General features: G+C 56.4%; 1 protein-coding gene across 1 annotated transcript; it reads left to right on the top strand.

Moving 5' to 3' along the window:
* The first annotated feature begins 5,413 nt into the window (after positions 1–5,413).
* HAND2 (heart and neural crest derivatives expressed 2) lies at positions 5,414–8,285 on the top strand. The gene is made up of 2 exons (XM_004278682.3): positions 5,414–6,060; positions 7,392–8,285. Exons 1-2 carry the CDS (start codon positions 5,506–5,508, stop codon positions 7,488–7,490), a joined length of 654 nt encoding a protein of 217 aa, XP_004278730.1. The 5' UTR covers positions 5,414–5,505; the 3' UTR covers positions 7,491–8,285.
* Positions 8,286–15,140: the final 6,855 nt, after the last annotated feature.

The following is a 15,140-nucleotide window of genomic DNA, read 5'->3' as shown; positions in this document are numbered from 1 at the left end:
TTTTCTAAAGGACTTTATTTAAGGATGAGCCAGTGTCTTATTCACCACTTTCAGGTTCTATGACACCAAAACCCCTATAATTCCAAACATTGCTGGAAGGCAAATTAGAAGCAAGGGAAGGAGAGAAAGGGGAAGGAGGTAGAGAGGGAAAGGAAGGTAGAAAGGGAGGAGAGAAGAGAGAAAGAGAGAGGGGCTAAATTTGGGGGGGGGTGTTACAAGCACCCAGCAAGTTCCAATTTTCTCCACTGACTTAACTGTTTCCTGATCAACACGGAGCAATCAGCCCCTCCAGAGTCATCACTGCAACTGGATCAGCCCCTCCCCACCCTGTCGCCACAGATCTGTTCAGATGTGGAGGGACAAGGGCTCGCTCACCAAATACCCCAGGCCCACCCCAAAATCCAACAAGAAAATGCTCACGAGAAATGAAACCTCCGAAGAGCCAAGGGCAGCTCTTCCTGCCCTTCGTTTCTGAAACAGACATGAGTCCGATCAAACTTGATTCTGCTTTGTAGTGTGTACTTCGAGCACCCCCACGTTTCTGGGGCCACTGTCACTCGCCAAAAGGTACACGAGAAAGGGAGGGGCTACAAAACCCCAGTTAGGGGAGACTCTTGCTGCCACTTCAGACAATATGTCTGGTTCTAGATTGTCCTAGAGGTTCTGGGGCTAAGTGGCCCGCAGGTACAAGGACTCAACCCCACCCTCTGACAGACAGAAATGCAGAGCAATTAGGGCGTCACAAGAAGCACATCCTTGGAGCAGGTGAGGCTGGGGTGACATCTTCAAGAACACACTGCTTTTGCTGCCACTCTCTGGGTTTCATGTTCTTTCTGGGCCTCTTAGCACGTTCTGGGGTTCACCTCACAGAAGAGCATTATAGATATTTAAAGGAATGCCCAGAGTCACTTCCACTACGTGGGTTAAGAAAATAAGGGAAAACGAGATTTGAAAGATGCTGAAGGGAATTGAGCCATAATTCCCGTAAACATAAAATGTGTGTTTATGGCCCTCTGGCCTGGTTATTTTCAGGTCCAGTTTATTTTGAGTTCTCATGAGCAAAACACAAGATACAAACTGCCCTTGCCTTTGAAATAATAAATACCTCGAAAAGATCTGTATTTTCCCTAAAAACAGACTGAAGTTTTTAAGAAAATATATAGTTTAAACCAGATTTATTTTAAAAGTAATATCTCACAAGACCAGAACGTTTGCAAGGGAGTGTGCAGCCATTCCCGTGCCCTTTGACTCCCTTTCAGGGGAAGGGGTAGGATTGAGGGAAAAGAGACAGGAGACACGGGCCCAGAATAAATGTTGGACCCCAGTTCTGTCTGCTTAGCTGAAAAAGGCAGATGTAATGTGCAGCACAGTGGGTACACCATCAGCTACCAGGATCGCAAACATCATCCCCAGCCCCCCTCCTGTGAAGCAGTCTCCCCGCCTAGGTAAGACTGGTTGCAGCTCAGCTCAGGGCCTCAGAAAAGGGCAAGATGTTAGCACGCCCTCACCCTTGCAGGATTCCTCCTGCAGGCACCCCAGGTGGCCCCCAGCCCGCATCTTCTCAGCTGCTCAGTGGTCCTCAGCCTGAATCGTGTCACCTCCCCCTGGAGTACTCGGAATGCATGCCCTTTGGGGAGCAGCACACCAGAGGCCACACTATTGCAGACCAGGATGGGGTCCCTGGGCTGATAACTAAGCCAGGAACTTCCCCCTCCTTTACTTTTCCCACTTTCCCCTCCATCACCACCACTACCACCAGCTCCATCAGTAGCCCCTCAGAAGGCACAGGCCACCTAAACTGGGGGCAAACCTGAGATGGCATCTTTGCCTCACAGCTTTCCAAGGTAGCAGACTAATCCAGCATCCCACTAGACCCAGAGCAAAATGTCCCAAAGACAGCACTAACAGAAAAAGGTGGACTCGGTTGTGCATTCAGAGTGGAACTCAGCCAGTTAGGGATCCTAGAATTCTCCCATTTGTTCCCTGCCTCCAAGCCCCCTTTCTAGGGCTGTAGCCTCTGCATTTTGGCCTTCGGAGATTCATGAAGCCCTAGACCCTCGGATCACATTAATTAACTGATAATGACACTGTCAATGAGAATGGATGTTCAGATTAGCATCTTTTATGACTTTTTTCTGTCCCATGTTGTCCATCTCTTCTATCACTTGCCAGGCTCTCTGGGACCACGAAGGGGTTTGTCCATTTTTTGTTTCAATGAAAAGAGCATGGGAAAGGCTGAAAGTGGCAAGTTCTGATGCCTTTCCCATGGAGGCTCCTCGCCTCTGGTGGACACTGCATCCCAGTCCCCCGCTCAGCCCTCTGCCTGGCCTCTTCCTCCTCCTTTCAATTCCCCAAACTCCCCCTGGCCTGAAAGCAGCTTGCATCTACTTTCCCTGCATTTTTATCCGTTCCCAGCCAGGGTGCAATCATCTTACTTTGTCTACCTGCTCCCAAGGCCTAGATGTGTTTTTATAAACAGACTTTTTAAAAATGTATCAAATGTCAGAGGATTGAACTACCAGTATTTACACATTTAGGGTTGGCCTCCCCTGGTGATAATGTAAACAGAACCCTGACCACACTACCTATATTCTTTCCTTGAAGAACAACGTCTTTAAAAGACTCTCCTTGTGCTCAAAACTGCAGACCTACCCAAGGTGGGGGTTCAAAGCTATAGGTGGCTATTTTGTTCTCAGCCCAAAGGGCACTTACCAACCAGTCTGGTTTCAGCCACTCCCCACCTCCTGTCCTCTGCCTTAACACCTCTGCTGAGGGCATCCAGGGAAACTGACCCCTTGCTGAAGGGACTGAATGGGCCGTCATGAGGACTTCCAGACTGGATTTCTACTATCCTCCCTGGGTTCCTTTCCCTCTCCTGCAGCCCGGCCACCGAAAACCTAAAACATGTTTCCCAAAGCTGTTGCCCAGGGCTCTGGGGTTAGTGGCTGGCGGCTGCCCCAATCCCTGGCAGCTCAGGAGTTGGGTACCCCCCAACCCCGCCCTCTATTCGTGCTGACCTGGCCTTCCATCCCCAACCGTGTACCCCGCAAAACGCACGCAGCAGGCAAGAAAAGGACTGTGCTCACTGAGTCCTTTGGATGGGACTCCCTTTGCGGCCTGGGGCCTGACTCCGCCTGCCTGCCAGAGACGACGCCCAAGGTAGCGTAGTTGGTTTCCCCTGGGCGACCCTCGCCAGGCCCAGCGGCAAGTCCCAGGCTCAGCGCGGGCTCCTGCACACTCCGCGTGGGCTCTCTCTAATTTACGGCCCGCGGGCTCCTGTAGACACCCTTTTCCACACCGACCCTTTGGGCGGAATTCTCAGCTACACATCAGCCTCCCCTTGCGGCTCCTGGCCAAGCCCCGGGGATCATTTCAGTTCCTGCCACCGTCCACCACCACCACCACCACCCCCAACCTCCTGCGAGCTTTCTGGAGACGCTCACGCCGCTCGGGGCACGGCGGCCCCGGTACCCTGCGGCCGGGTGACTTACAAGTGGAGATCCATTTTCGGTTATAATGCGTTCAAGATCACCAAGGCCAGCAGTCTAAACATCCACGAGCCGTCCTCCCGGCCTGCCTCTTAAACTGGTGTTTAATGGTTCCCCTCCGATAACTAAACCTGCTTTCCACAGATGCCCGCTTTTATGGGAGAGGCAGGAATGTCGAGATGTATTTATATGTTTGTTCATAAAAACTGGAAAATAAGCTCAGAACACGCTGTAAAAAATATTCAGTTACTTACCAGACTGGCTAGTTAAACCAGGGGAACACCGATACCGGCCACACAACAAATTCGGGGAATCGAGGTGTCTGCGCTTTGAAATAGCTCAAGGTCTTCCTTCGCTGGGGCTGGTGTCCCTGAAGAACATGGAAGTAAGAGTATTTATAATCGGCTTGGCCGTCGGTCCCGGGGTCTCCACCATGATCTCCAAAAGCAGCCACAATAACATGAGCTACCCAAGACGGCCCTGGCCTGGGTAACGTGATGGTGGGTAAGTCCAGCGACGCTGTGGCGGGCGTTTCCAGACCGTGCCCAGGTCAAAGCCGCAGCCGTGCCCCGCCGCGCCCCGTGCCCCGGGCCCCGGGCCCCGCGCCCGCCTGGGCTGGAGACGCGCCTCCGTGGGGACCGCCCGCCGCCTCAGCTCCCGGCCCCGCACGGAACTGCGCCCGCTGCCTTCTGGTTTTCTTGCCTCGGTTACCTACAAAACACTTCGAAAAGCAATATCTGCTTCCTTTTTTTTTTTTTTTTTTTTTTAACCAGAAAAGAAAGCGGAGTGATACCGTACCTGGTTTAAGATTCTTCGATATTTGAGACTTGGGGGGAAAATATTTTAATAGTGAAGCATCTGTTAAACACTTGCATTAACCTCCGGCTGATAAAAAAGTTTTTTTAACCCTCCCCCCCTCGTTTTAATTATCTTCTGGTTATGAAGGGGCAGCCAATCCTGGATGAGGACCTCGGCAATTAGCAAGGAGAACATCAAAAAGTTTTATTGCAGAGAGCGCGAGGCGCCGCCCCCGCCGCCCCGGGATTGGCGTGAGGAGCCTCTGACGACATATATTAACCCGAGCGGCCCTAAAGATGTAGCTGTACATGGAGATCTCGCTGGGAAAATCCTCTTGCTCCCCTCACGGTGTCCAGTCCCGGAGAACCGCCGCAGCCGCCGCCCGGGAGCTCCCAAGGCCGCCGCGCAGACCCCTCCGAGCCCCAGCCGCCGCCTTCGCGCTCCAGGGCGCCTGCAGGGCCCAGATCCTTTCCCCCGAAAGAAGGAGAGGATCTGAGAAAATGGATGCACTGAGACCTCTCTGAAAACCCTCCGAGGGAGCCCGAGAGGAGCGCGGGACACGTTACTCGCAGCTAAAATCACATTCAAGGACCAAAACAACAACAACCAAAAATTCATTAAAACAATAAGCGCCCAAGAACCCAGATCAGGCTGGTGGGGGGAGGGGAAAGGGCGGGAAGGGGAGGGTCGCATGGAGGTAGCTTCACAGTGAGCAGTCGACCCCGCCGGCTCCTCCAGCCGCGGCTTGGACTCGCCCCGGGACTCCGAGTAGCAGCGGCGCCGGGCGCGCGGCCGGGGCGCGGAGCCCGGCGACTCCTCCGAGCAGCCCAGCCGGAGCCCGGGCACCTTTGCATGAGCACGAGAGGACTGTGCCTGCCCGCAGACGCCCGGGAAGCAGAAGCCCGCGAGCGGGCCGTGGAGCGAGGCGGGAGCCGGCGGCAGCGGCGGCTGCCAGGGGCGCACGGTGCCGGGACCACCTCGCCGCGCCCTATGGGGAGCCGGCGGCCGCGGCGCTGCTGAGGCGGGCCCCGCGGGCCAGGCGGGGGGCCGGGGCCCGGGCTGCAGCAGCCCCCTCTGCGGCTGCCGGGCCGGCCGGGGCGCCCGGGGGCTGGGGGCTGGGGGGTGGGGGAGGCCGCCGAGCGCCGGAGCGGGGGCCCGGGCCGAGGGCGCGGCGGGACTGTGCGCACGCTGGGGCGCGTGGAGGGGCGCGGAGGGCGAGATGAGTCTGGTGGGGGGCTTCCCCCACCACCCAGTGGTGCACCATGAGGGCTATCCGTTCGCCGCCGCCGCCGCCGCCGCTGCCGCCGCCGCCGCCAGCCGCTGCAGCCACGAGGAGAACCCTTACTTCCATGGCTGGCTCATCGGCCACCCCGAGATGTCGCCCCCCGACTACAGCATGGCCCTGTCCTACAGCCCCGAGTACGCCAGCGGCGCCGCCGGTCTGGACCACTCCCATTACGGGGGGGTGCCGCCGGGCGCCGGGCCCCCGGGCCTGGGGGGGCCGCGCCCGGTGAAGCGCCGGGGCACCGCCAACCGCAAGGAGCGGCGCAGGACTCAGAGCATCAACAGCGCCTTCGCTGAACTGCGCGAGTGCATCCCCAACGTGCCCGCCGACACCAAACTCTCCAAGATCAAGACGCTGCGCCTGGCCACCAGCTACATCGCCTACCTCATGGACCTGCTGGCCAAGGACGACCAGAACGGCGAGGCGGAGGCCTTCAAGGCGGAGATCAAGAAGACAGATGTGAAAGAAGAGAAGAGGAAGAAGGAACTGGTCAGTACCAGGGGGCAGCGGGCAGTGGGGTACGGGGGACCGGGAATTCCGGTCTCTTTAAAGTTGGGCTGAGCAACGGCACTCCGCGTTCTTTGGCTGCGTCTTGAGCCAAGGTTGCTTGCACCAGGTTCTGGTCGGGATGGTTTCCCGCAGAAGCGGAGGGGATGGGGGAGGGTGTCAGCACGCGGAGGAGGTTAAGAGGGATGCTTCGCGCTGGTGATCTTACCCGCGGGTTATCGCCGCTCCCCCCGGCACTCAGGGCGGGCCTCGCGGACTCAGGGTCCGGCTTGATCTCCCGATCGCACTGGCCCGGACCCCTCATTCCCTGTCCTGTAGAGCCTTCATTTGGCCTCCAATCCGATCTTGCTTTCAGATATTTCTAAAATAAGTTGCTCAGAAGCGCTTGATGCCAACTATTTCACTAGTGATTGCATTTCCCCCTCTTGAGAATGAGGCAGCCACTGATCCTAAGAATCTTATGCTTGTTCTGATTTCTGTGCCGGGAAGACGTCAAGGTAAACATAAAATAAGTACTTTTAACTTCAAAATGCAGTTTCTCTTTGGCAGTGAGACTAAAATGTGACTTCCCGGATGAGTATACTTCACCGTATTTCTTGTTTAGTTTGCATGAGCCTGTACGTTTTAAGACAAATAGTAAATATTATCTTGGTCACCGTAATTGTTGTTAACAGTAACAGGAAATTATAACTGAAAATTAGTTTTCTCAAGTTCCTACCAGGTGCCCAGAGGGTAGTGGTGTTCAGAGCAGGGCTATTGCCACGAAGGGCCTGGAAAATTGTCCCATTTGTCGAGGTTTTCTTCTTTGGGGCCTATGGCGCTTTAGTCGCTACTCAGTCCCCCGAGTAACCGGGGATTTCAGAGGCCTTGGAAGGAGAGGCACTGCCGAACCGAGCCGGAGGCCGAGCTGCATGCGGACAGGCCCAGGCCAAGGCAGGGGCACCTCACCCCATCTTCCCTAGAGCGCGGAGCTGGGGCTGCGTTGACCCCCGCTCGCGCCCCTACATCTGGATTTAGAGAGAAGGCCCCCGGTTCCTCCATAAACGACATGAAAACGGGTGGTTGTTTATAAACCTGCCGATCGGGAGTTGAGCGCGGCCGGCGTCTGGAGGCCCCGGGCGGGAGCTAGGGCAGCGGCCAGCCTCCGTAGCTCTTCTGCCGGGGCTGGGACTTGAAAGCGTCCCACACGTCATCCCTGGCTGGCTCTCTTACTCTCTCCTCTGGCCGGAAGAAGCGTGGGGGTGGTGTGGAACCGGGTCTCCTCTCTGATTCTCTCTTTCTCTTTTTCTCCCCCTCGCCTCCCCTCTGCCCAGAACGAAATCTTGAAAAGCACAGTAAGCAGCAACGACAAGAAAACCAAAGGCCGGACGGGCTGGCCGCAGCACGTCTGGGCCCTAGAGCTCAAGCAGTGAGAAGGAGGAGGGAGAGGATAGAGGAGGAGGAGAAGAAGAAGGAGAAGAAGAGGAGGAGAGTGCGAGCCGGGCCCAGGAGCCGGATGCAGACCCAGGACTCCGGGCAAGCTCCGCGCGCTCCGCTCTGAGGACTTCCTGCATTTGGATCATCCGGTTTATTTATGTGCAATGTGCCTCCCTCTCTTTGCCCCCCTTCGAGGCATCCGCTCCCCACCTTCCCCTCCAAAAACAAAGTGGATATTTGAAGAAAAGCATTCCATATTTTAATATGAAGAGGACACTCCCGCGTGGTAAGGGATCCCGGCGTCTCGTAGATTCTCTGTTTGTGAATGTTTCCTCCTGGCTGTGTAGACACCAGCGGTGCCCTCTCCCCAACCCCTTCCAGATAAAGACAGCGGACAATAGTGTGTATGTGAAGTGTATCTTTAATACTTGGCCTTCGGATATAAATATTCCTGGGGATTATAAAGTTTTATTTCAAAGCAGAAAACGGGGCCGCTAACATTTCCGTTGGGGTCGGTATCTAGTGCTGCCGTTTCATCTGTGGTGGTTCCCTATGTGAAGATGTTTCCAACAGCTACTTGTTTTGTGCACTTCCGTCCTCTAAAATTAAGTGGAATTTAATTAATATTGAAGGTGTAAACGTTGTAAGTATTCAATAAACCACTGTGTGTTTTTTTTTTTACAAAACCCCAATCTTTTAATGGTGGATACCTCAAAAGAGTTTTGAAAACAAAACTGCTATACTTGTTTTCATTATATTTAAAATATTCAGAAGTAAACTAAATTATCATGATTGCCTCTAACTTTGTTTGATAGAGTCAGTGGTTCGGACCAGTCATCAACGTGAGCTCCCGGCCTCGCAGGGCTGGCGAGGAGGCCCTTTAAAGAGAAGTGTTCTTGGTGAAAATCCTGCCAAAGGGCCTGGGCGCCATCGAGTCCTGCCTCCCTTCCCTCTGCCCCTGGCCCCCAGGAGAGCACTGAGTGGGCTGTGGAAGGAGGGTCTGGCCGGAGAGAGGCCTGGGTGGTTTGCTCAGAAGGTGGAAAGGTGTCCTTCTTTTCCTGAAATCAACCAGATGCCATTGGTGGTGGTGGGGGGGGCTTTTGTTTGAGGAGCCATTTTCGGTTGAAGTCGTTTTGGGGAGAAACCCACGCGTTACTGCAGCCGCAGGAACTAGTCTAGAGTTTTTAATTCAAAATATAGGGCTTTCATCCAAGAAAGGGAAGAAAAGACCAGGAGAAAGGAGGTTTTGGCTGGTCGTCTCGATGGGGGGGTAGGTGGGGAGAGGGGGGACTGGTCTGAGCAGGCCGGGGGAGGGGGAGGCCCTTCCGGGGAAAAAGGTCCGTGATTAGGTAACCAGGAATTCTACGTCAAGTAAGAAATCGCGAACGCGACCGAAGATTTAAAGGGGGAGGGAGGGTGGAGTGGGCGCTAGATTTACAAGGAGCTATAGGGAACTCAATATTAACTGTGCAGTGTCTGAAGTCCTCCCGGCCACAGGCCAGGCCAGCCCGGGGCTCCGTCCCCAGCTCTCAGCCGCCAGGACTCCCCCCCGACCCCCGTCGGAGGTTCGGGCTCCGGGAGCCCAGGCACATCCCGGAAGGAAGTCCCCGAGGCTTCCTTTGCCCGTGGGCTTGGCCAGAGCGGAATCTCTGCTCCAAGAGTCGGAGAAGCTGGAGTGCCGGAAAGGGCTCGGCAGGCCGGGGAGGGGGAGCGGAGGGAGGGATGGGGGGGGTGCGGAGGGGGGAGGAAGAAGGGCGAAACTTATTAAAAAGCGGTTTGCTTCAGGAAACGCCGCGTGTACAGATCTGGGGCTAGGGAGGCTGGCCAGAGGGTTTCCACCTTGGAACCCATCCTCGGGGTGATGTTCTCACCTCGGCCTCGGGCACGGACCCTCCCCCGCCATCCCAGGGGTCCCACTCTGGCGGGTGCCGCCTCTGAGCCCACCGCGGGCAGCCGGCGAATTCGCTAGCGCCGGGCGGGAGGCGGGCGAGCGGCGCTGCGGGGTTCTGCTGCGGGCGGCCGCCGACTCGAGGGCGCGGGGTTAGAACAACTCGGCCAAAGCGATCTGAACTTTCTCCCCTCGGGTCAGCCGGCGCTGGGCCGACATGGTGGGCGCGGGGCTGTGTTTACAGACACTTGCCTTTGTTTATAACGCTGGGGGGCGGAGGGAGGCGCTCCCTGATTTTCTGTGACTCTCGGGATCCCTGTCCGTTTGACCGAGGGGCTCCCTCCCTCTCCCGCCTCCAGCCGCCTTTTACTTTAATCCGTTCGAGAGAAAGATTCCAGATCCTAGGGGCGGAGGGATAGAGTTTACCGAGGTAGTGGCATGCACGGTGGTGGAGGCGGTGAGGTTTTCAAAACAGGAGCCCCAGAGCAGTTATCTTCACGTGCCTGTGTTGGCTGGTGCGGGCCTGGCTTGGCTGTGGTCTTCCTCGCCACCTGGGCCTTAACGCATTGCTGCCGCTTTAACACTTTTTCTGGTTTGTTAAGCACCAGCGAAAGGGAGCCAGAAGACCCTGGCAGCACCGTCGCTACGAGGCCGCCGGCTGCTGCACATGCTTTTAAACCTGCGCTCCAGAAACGCGGGTCTGGCCTCTTTGTCTGGCCTGGGCCCTGCGCTGCTCGCCCGCTCTCCTGCCCGCCCGCCGCGCCGCTTCCTTGGGCTCCGCAGCACCCAGCCCCGACACCTCCACCACCTGGACGTTCCAACCCAGCGGCCACCTCAACGGGCCAGACATCCGGCAGACCCGACACGCCAGGGTGCCGAACCCCCTAACTGGGCGAGCGCACTACCCGGCCGAACGCTTCAGCAGCAAGACACCCCAGATTGTCGGTCACTCCCGCCGCCGCACGTCCCCACCCTCCCAGTGCGCAGTGCCACCCCACCTCCCGCCCCACGTCGTCATGTCCCACCCAGGGCACTGAGTGGTGGGCGAGGCAGGCGTTTCTTCCACGCTTCCATGCTTTTCTCTTCTACACGTTTCTTTCTCTTTTAACTCCCTTTCTTCTTTGCTTTAAAAAAAAAAAAAAAAAGTTTCCAAGCTCCTGCCTTGTGGGACCGGCTAAAAGGCCTCTGTTTTAATTGCTCGGATAATGCAGTTGCTGCCATTTTGTTAAAAGCAATCACTCCTGCAGCGAAATCACAAGCTCTCTAGACAGGCCGGAGCCGACAAAAATGCAGGATTTGACGTTAAAAGCTAAATGGGAAGCTGGGGCGGCGGAAGGTAAATTGATGGTGGATCTGGTTGTCAGGGCCCGGCCCCAGACCGCCGCGCGGGGCGAGAGCCTGATAACCCTGGAGCACCGGAGGGGCGAGGGCTCGCCGCCGTGTGTGTGTGTGTGTGTGTGTGTGTGTGTGTGTGTGTGTGTGTGTGTGTGTGTGTGTGTTCCAACAGACCCATTCTCACCTTCTTGGGAAGTAATTTGGGAAACTCGACAGAGGGAGACCTGAGCACTCCCTTCTCCCAACCCCAATTTTCCAGGACTTTTCGCCCCCCAGGCAGGACTGTGGCTTTCAGAGTTGTTTTGGGGTTTTTTTCTTTTTTCTTTTTTTTTTTTTCAGGTCGACGTGCCAAGGAGATGACAGCAAGATCACTTGGAGTTCTTCTTGCCTTCTAAATCCCGGGGCCACACTCTGGGGGCACGGTGGGAAGCTCCATCCTCCCAGTCGGTTAGCCAGTAGGTGCGGGCATCTAGGAAAGGTGGGCCTCTCACCTAGGCTGCCCTAGTCAGGGGCGGCAGGACCAGGCGTCCTGGTCGTCTCCGCGGTGAGGTGAGTGCAGCAGTGGCGCCAGGGACGACAACCTTCGGGCCCCTTGGAAACCGAGTGTGCAAGAGTCGGGACAGGAGGGTGGCTGCATCCCTGCCCCCTCACCGGGCCTCTGCTGGCCGCCGTCCGGGTCTGGTATCCCACACCCCGTTGTTAAGGTGGCAAGAGGAGTGAGTTGCGTGCACGCGGATTTCGCAGGAAGGGGGGCTGCGCGTGAGAGTGATCTCGAGGCAAAGCCACAGGCAGCCGGAGGAGGCCTGCGAGCTGCTTCCGAGACTAGTTTTGCAGCGAGAGCCCGAGCCGGCTGCGAGGGCCTCAGGTGTGTGTGCGGGGGGCCGTAAACTGGGCACAGGATGCCACAACAGCCGGCACTGCATTTGTACAGCGGCTCTACAGAGCGCAGGAAACGGCTCAGCTCTTCCTGTAGCTTTAAGGAAACTGCGCGTCTCCCGCTGCGCGTGTGGCCGGCGGTTTTCTCCCCCACGGCTGCCCTGCGTGCTCCCTGCCCGCGAGTCCCACCCACGCGCCTGGATTTGGAGACCAGACTGGTGGTAGGTGCCAAGCGGAGACGATGAGGAAAGGAGGCTTGGGGCGTGTGCCCCGGGGAGGGCTGCATCTGGACCCTAGGCGCCGCCTGTCTCTTTCGGATCTGTTGACCTGAGGGGACCCTTTCGTTCGACCGGGCCTGACTCCTCGGGCCTGTGGGAGCCCGCGCATCCCTCGGAGTCAGAGACCCTGGAGCGGCCCCGAGGCCCCAGAAGCCCTCTTCCCCGGAAGCCCACTTGTGCTGTCGGGTTTACTGTCCACGGGGGGATGGGGGACCAAGTGTTGTTTAACACTTTGCCAAGAGAGGAGGGGAGAGGGGCAACTCCAGGAGAGGAACCCATCCCACGTTTGGGGGCGGACGGCTGGAAGCAGGCACTGCCCGCAGCGGGTCCGCGGGTGCCGCCCGGCCAGACTCAGCTCCCCGGCGGCGGCCGGTCGGCTGGTGGCGGTCCAGGGGCGCGGGGCACTGACTCACAGGCGCACCGACGAGCCTCCTCTCCTGTCCCCGCCACCCTGCCCAAGCCAGCTCCCTGCTGGAGCGCGCCCCCCGCCTCTCCCCAGAACCGACCCCCCTACACACGCATTCCCTTCCAATTCTCCCGGCAGTTGGGCCGCTTTGATGATCAGATGGTAGAGCCCTGATTACAAATTTATTCCCGGCCACTCCGTCCGTCTTTATCTCCGCTATTAGGGCCATCTGGGAGTGATTAGCGCCGCGCCCGCGCCCGGCCGCGCTGCCTATCTCGCCGCGGCGGGGCCGGAGCCTGGCTGACGTCAGGGCAGACGGCTCGGAGCCATCCCAGCCGAGCTGGGTGTAATCGGCGACCGCGCGGCCAAGTCCTCCCGGGCCAGGCCGGCAGCTGGAACGCGCCGCCCGCCTGCGCGCGGGGACTTTCTCAATATGTATTTTTAGTCCAGAAGACTTGTTGGAGGTGAGGTGTGGCCGGGGAACGTCTCTACGGGCCCCCTCCCCACTTTAAGTTTTCCAACTCACTGCATCTGGTGAATCCGGCCTGGAAAAGGCTCCTACGTCTGGCCCTGACCAACTGCGGTCCTCTGTTATCCCTGGGCCGGGATACTGCTCTCCTACACCAACAGCTGCGGCCCCTGCAGCCATGCCCATGCTGGCCGGGCTGCCAGGAGGAGGTGGCTCTTAGGGATCCAGGGGGCTCTTAGGGCCGCTCTCCTGGTACTGGCATCCGCTTGGCCCCTACAGCCCTCGAGCCAAAATAGTGGGAGTTTCTGCCTAGCGGGGCGGTGGGCAGACGCTGGTTATGCAACAGGATGTCCCTCCACGCCTCCGTCTTTGCACCTGCTATTACAGCCCAAAGGATCTGAGAAGCAGAGGCTCTGGACCCTCTTCTGCCTCCCCCTCCCCCTCAGGGGTTGTCCTTGACACAAACCCTGACATCCTGCAAGGGCAAGGTTGCCGGGCGGCAGCTTCGTCTCCTACTATGTCTCAGTGCCCAGAGCAGAGGCTGGGTATATTTGTACAATTACTGGGTGGGAGGACGACACTCCTGACCTCCAACTCTTGTGCCCTGGGGCACTGGCCTGGTCTTTGGGATGAATCCAACTCCAGAACCGTTTAGGTTGGAGCTTCCCACACTTACCTAGTGATCCAAAATCCCCGAAGAACCTGATAAAGATATAAATTCAGCCCCCACCTCTACCAGAAATTCTGATTCAGCCAGTCAGGGGTGAGACCTGAAGTCTGCAGTTTTCAAAACTCCCCTACGGGATTCCGGAACCACTTCCTGAGGCCACACACACCCACTGCAGCCAGCCCCTCGACCTTGGCACTCTCTCAAAGGCCCATGTGGAACAATGGATGGGTCCGCATGGAGATGGCTTTCTCCGGGGAGGGTGAGGCCTGCCTTATTTATAGTCTCTACTGGGAGAGAATTGGCCGTATCATGGATCAGTCCCACACCTTGATTTAACCGGGCAACGGCAAGGATTCAAAGCCAAGCCAGAAGCTGCTATTTATTTCGGCACAGGCTGCAAAGGCCGAGCTGATTGTTTACTCAGAAGCTACAGATAATTTAGCTAGAGGGAAAAGAAGTCATAGCCCATGATTTGAGCGTAGTGATAAGATCTATTTGGGCAGCCAAGAGTATCTAAAATAAACAGGGGATCCGGTCGAGAAAACGTCCCAAATGTTCACCCCTCCTCGATTCTTTGAGGCCACTCAATACGGCAACTTCCAAAGTGTCGTCTTGTAATCTAGAAGGGAAGAGAACCATCTCCTCCTAAGTCTGTGAAAGCATCACACTGAGAGAGCTTAGCGCCCCCTATCCCCTCCCACACACCCCTATCCCCAGCAGAGGGGAGAGGAAATATGGGGGCGGGGTGGGGATAGAGAAAGAGGCTTTTAGAGACTGAATCCATAATAACTGGAGGAGGAGGGGCCTATCTGAGCTCCTAGAGGGGGGGATCGCTGCAAGAAGTAGTTTCCCACAGCGCTGGTTAGTGGCTTCTCCAGGTTCTGCCTGAATGGTGGAGACCGCTCACAAACAAACAGACAAAACTGCAAATAGGCAGTTTTCTGAGTCATTCAGACCGCTCACAAACAAACAGACAAAACTAACAACAGCAACAACAACAAAACCACATTGCTTCTTCCCATGCACTTGCACTTAGCATAAATGAACTTTTACTGGAATTAAATGGAATGAATCAATGTGGTCCACAGGCCCAGAGAATCCCTGTGTATATTTCTAAGCAAAGGAGGCAGGCTTGCAGGCAGCTGAATCATTTATATAAAGGATCATAGGGTACTCACCAGACCCCCCCATCCCAACTTACAACCCCGTTTTCTCAAATAGTATATTTAATGCACAACTAATCCTGAACAACCAGACTCAACCTGATATTTCCCTGTGAGCAGATGGAGGGTTTCAAAATGTCATTCCTTGTAGCACCACATCATCTTTCCGTTCAATGGTGAGCAAGGACTAAAGAGTCAGGGAGACCTGCAGATTTTTCTGTAGGACGTGGGGTCATTTGCTGCTTGCTTGTTTGCTGGCTCCCCCCGCTGAAAAGACTCAGAACAAACAGTGCACTTACTCGGGCAAAGAGAGTTTTCAACCTTCCTTAAGTACATTGCCTAGAGAAGAGGCCAAAAAAGGTATCATTCTAAATTAAGATGGCAGTAAATACCTCCTTCTGGAAAGATGGAAGCCAGTGACCACTAGGCCAGTGCATGACTGCCTTCTACTTAAAGTGAGTTGTTGTTGCCTTGAGCTGACATTTTGTCTTTAGGATAAGGCAGAAACGCAGGAAACAAAAACCGTGTGTTTGTTCCTTTTAGCTTTGAAGAAGAAAACGG

The sequence above is a fragment of the Orcinus orca genome, chromosome 6 (genome assembly GCF_937001465.1).
Source record: "Orcinus orca chromosome 6, mOrcOrc1.1, whole genome shotgun sequence".
Lineage (NCBI taxonomy): Eukaryota > Metazoa > Chordata > Mammalia > Artiodactyla > Delphinidae > Orcinus > Orcinus orca.
Note: the sequence above shows the minus strand (reverse complement) of the source record. Positions and strands in the feature narration are given on the sequence as shown.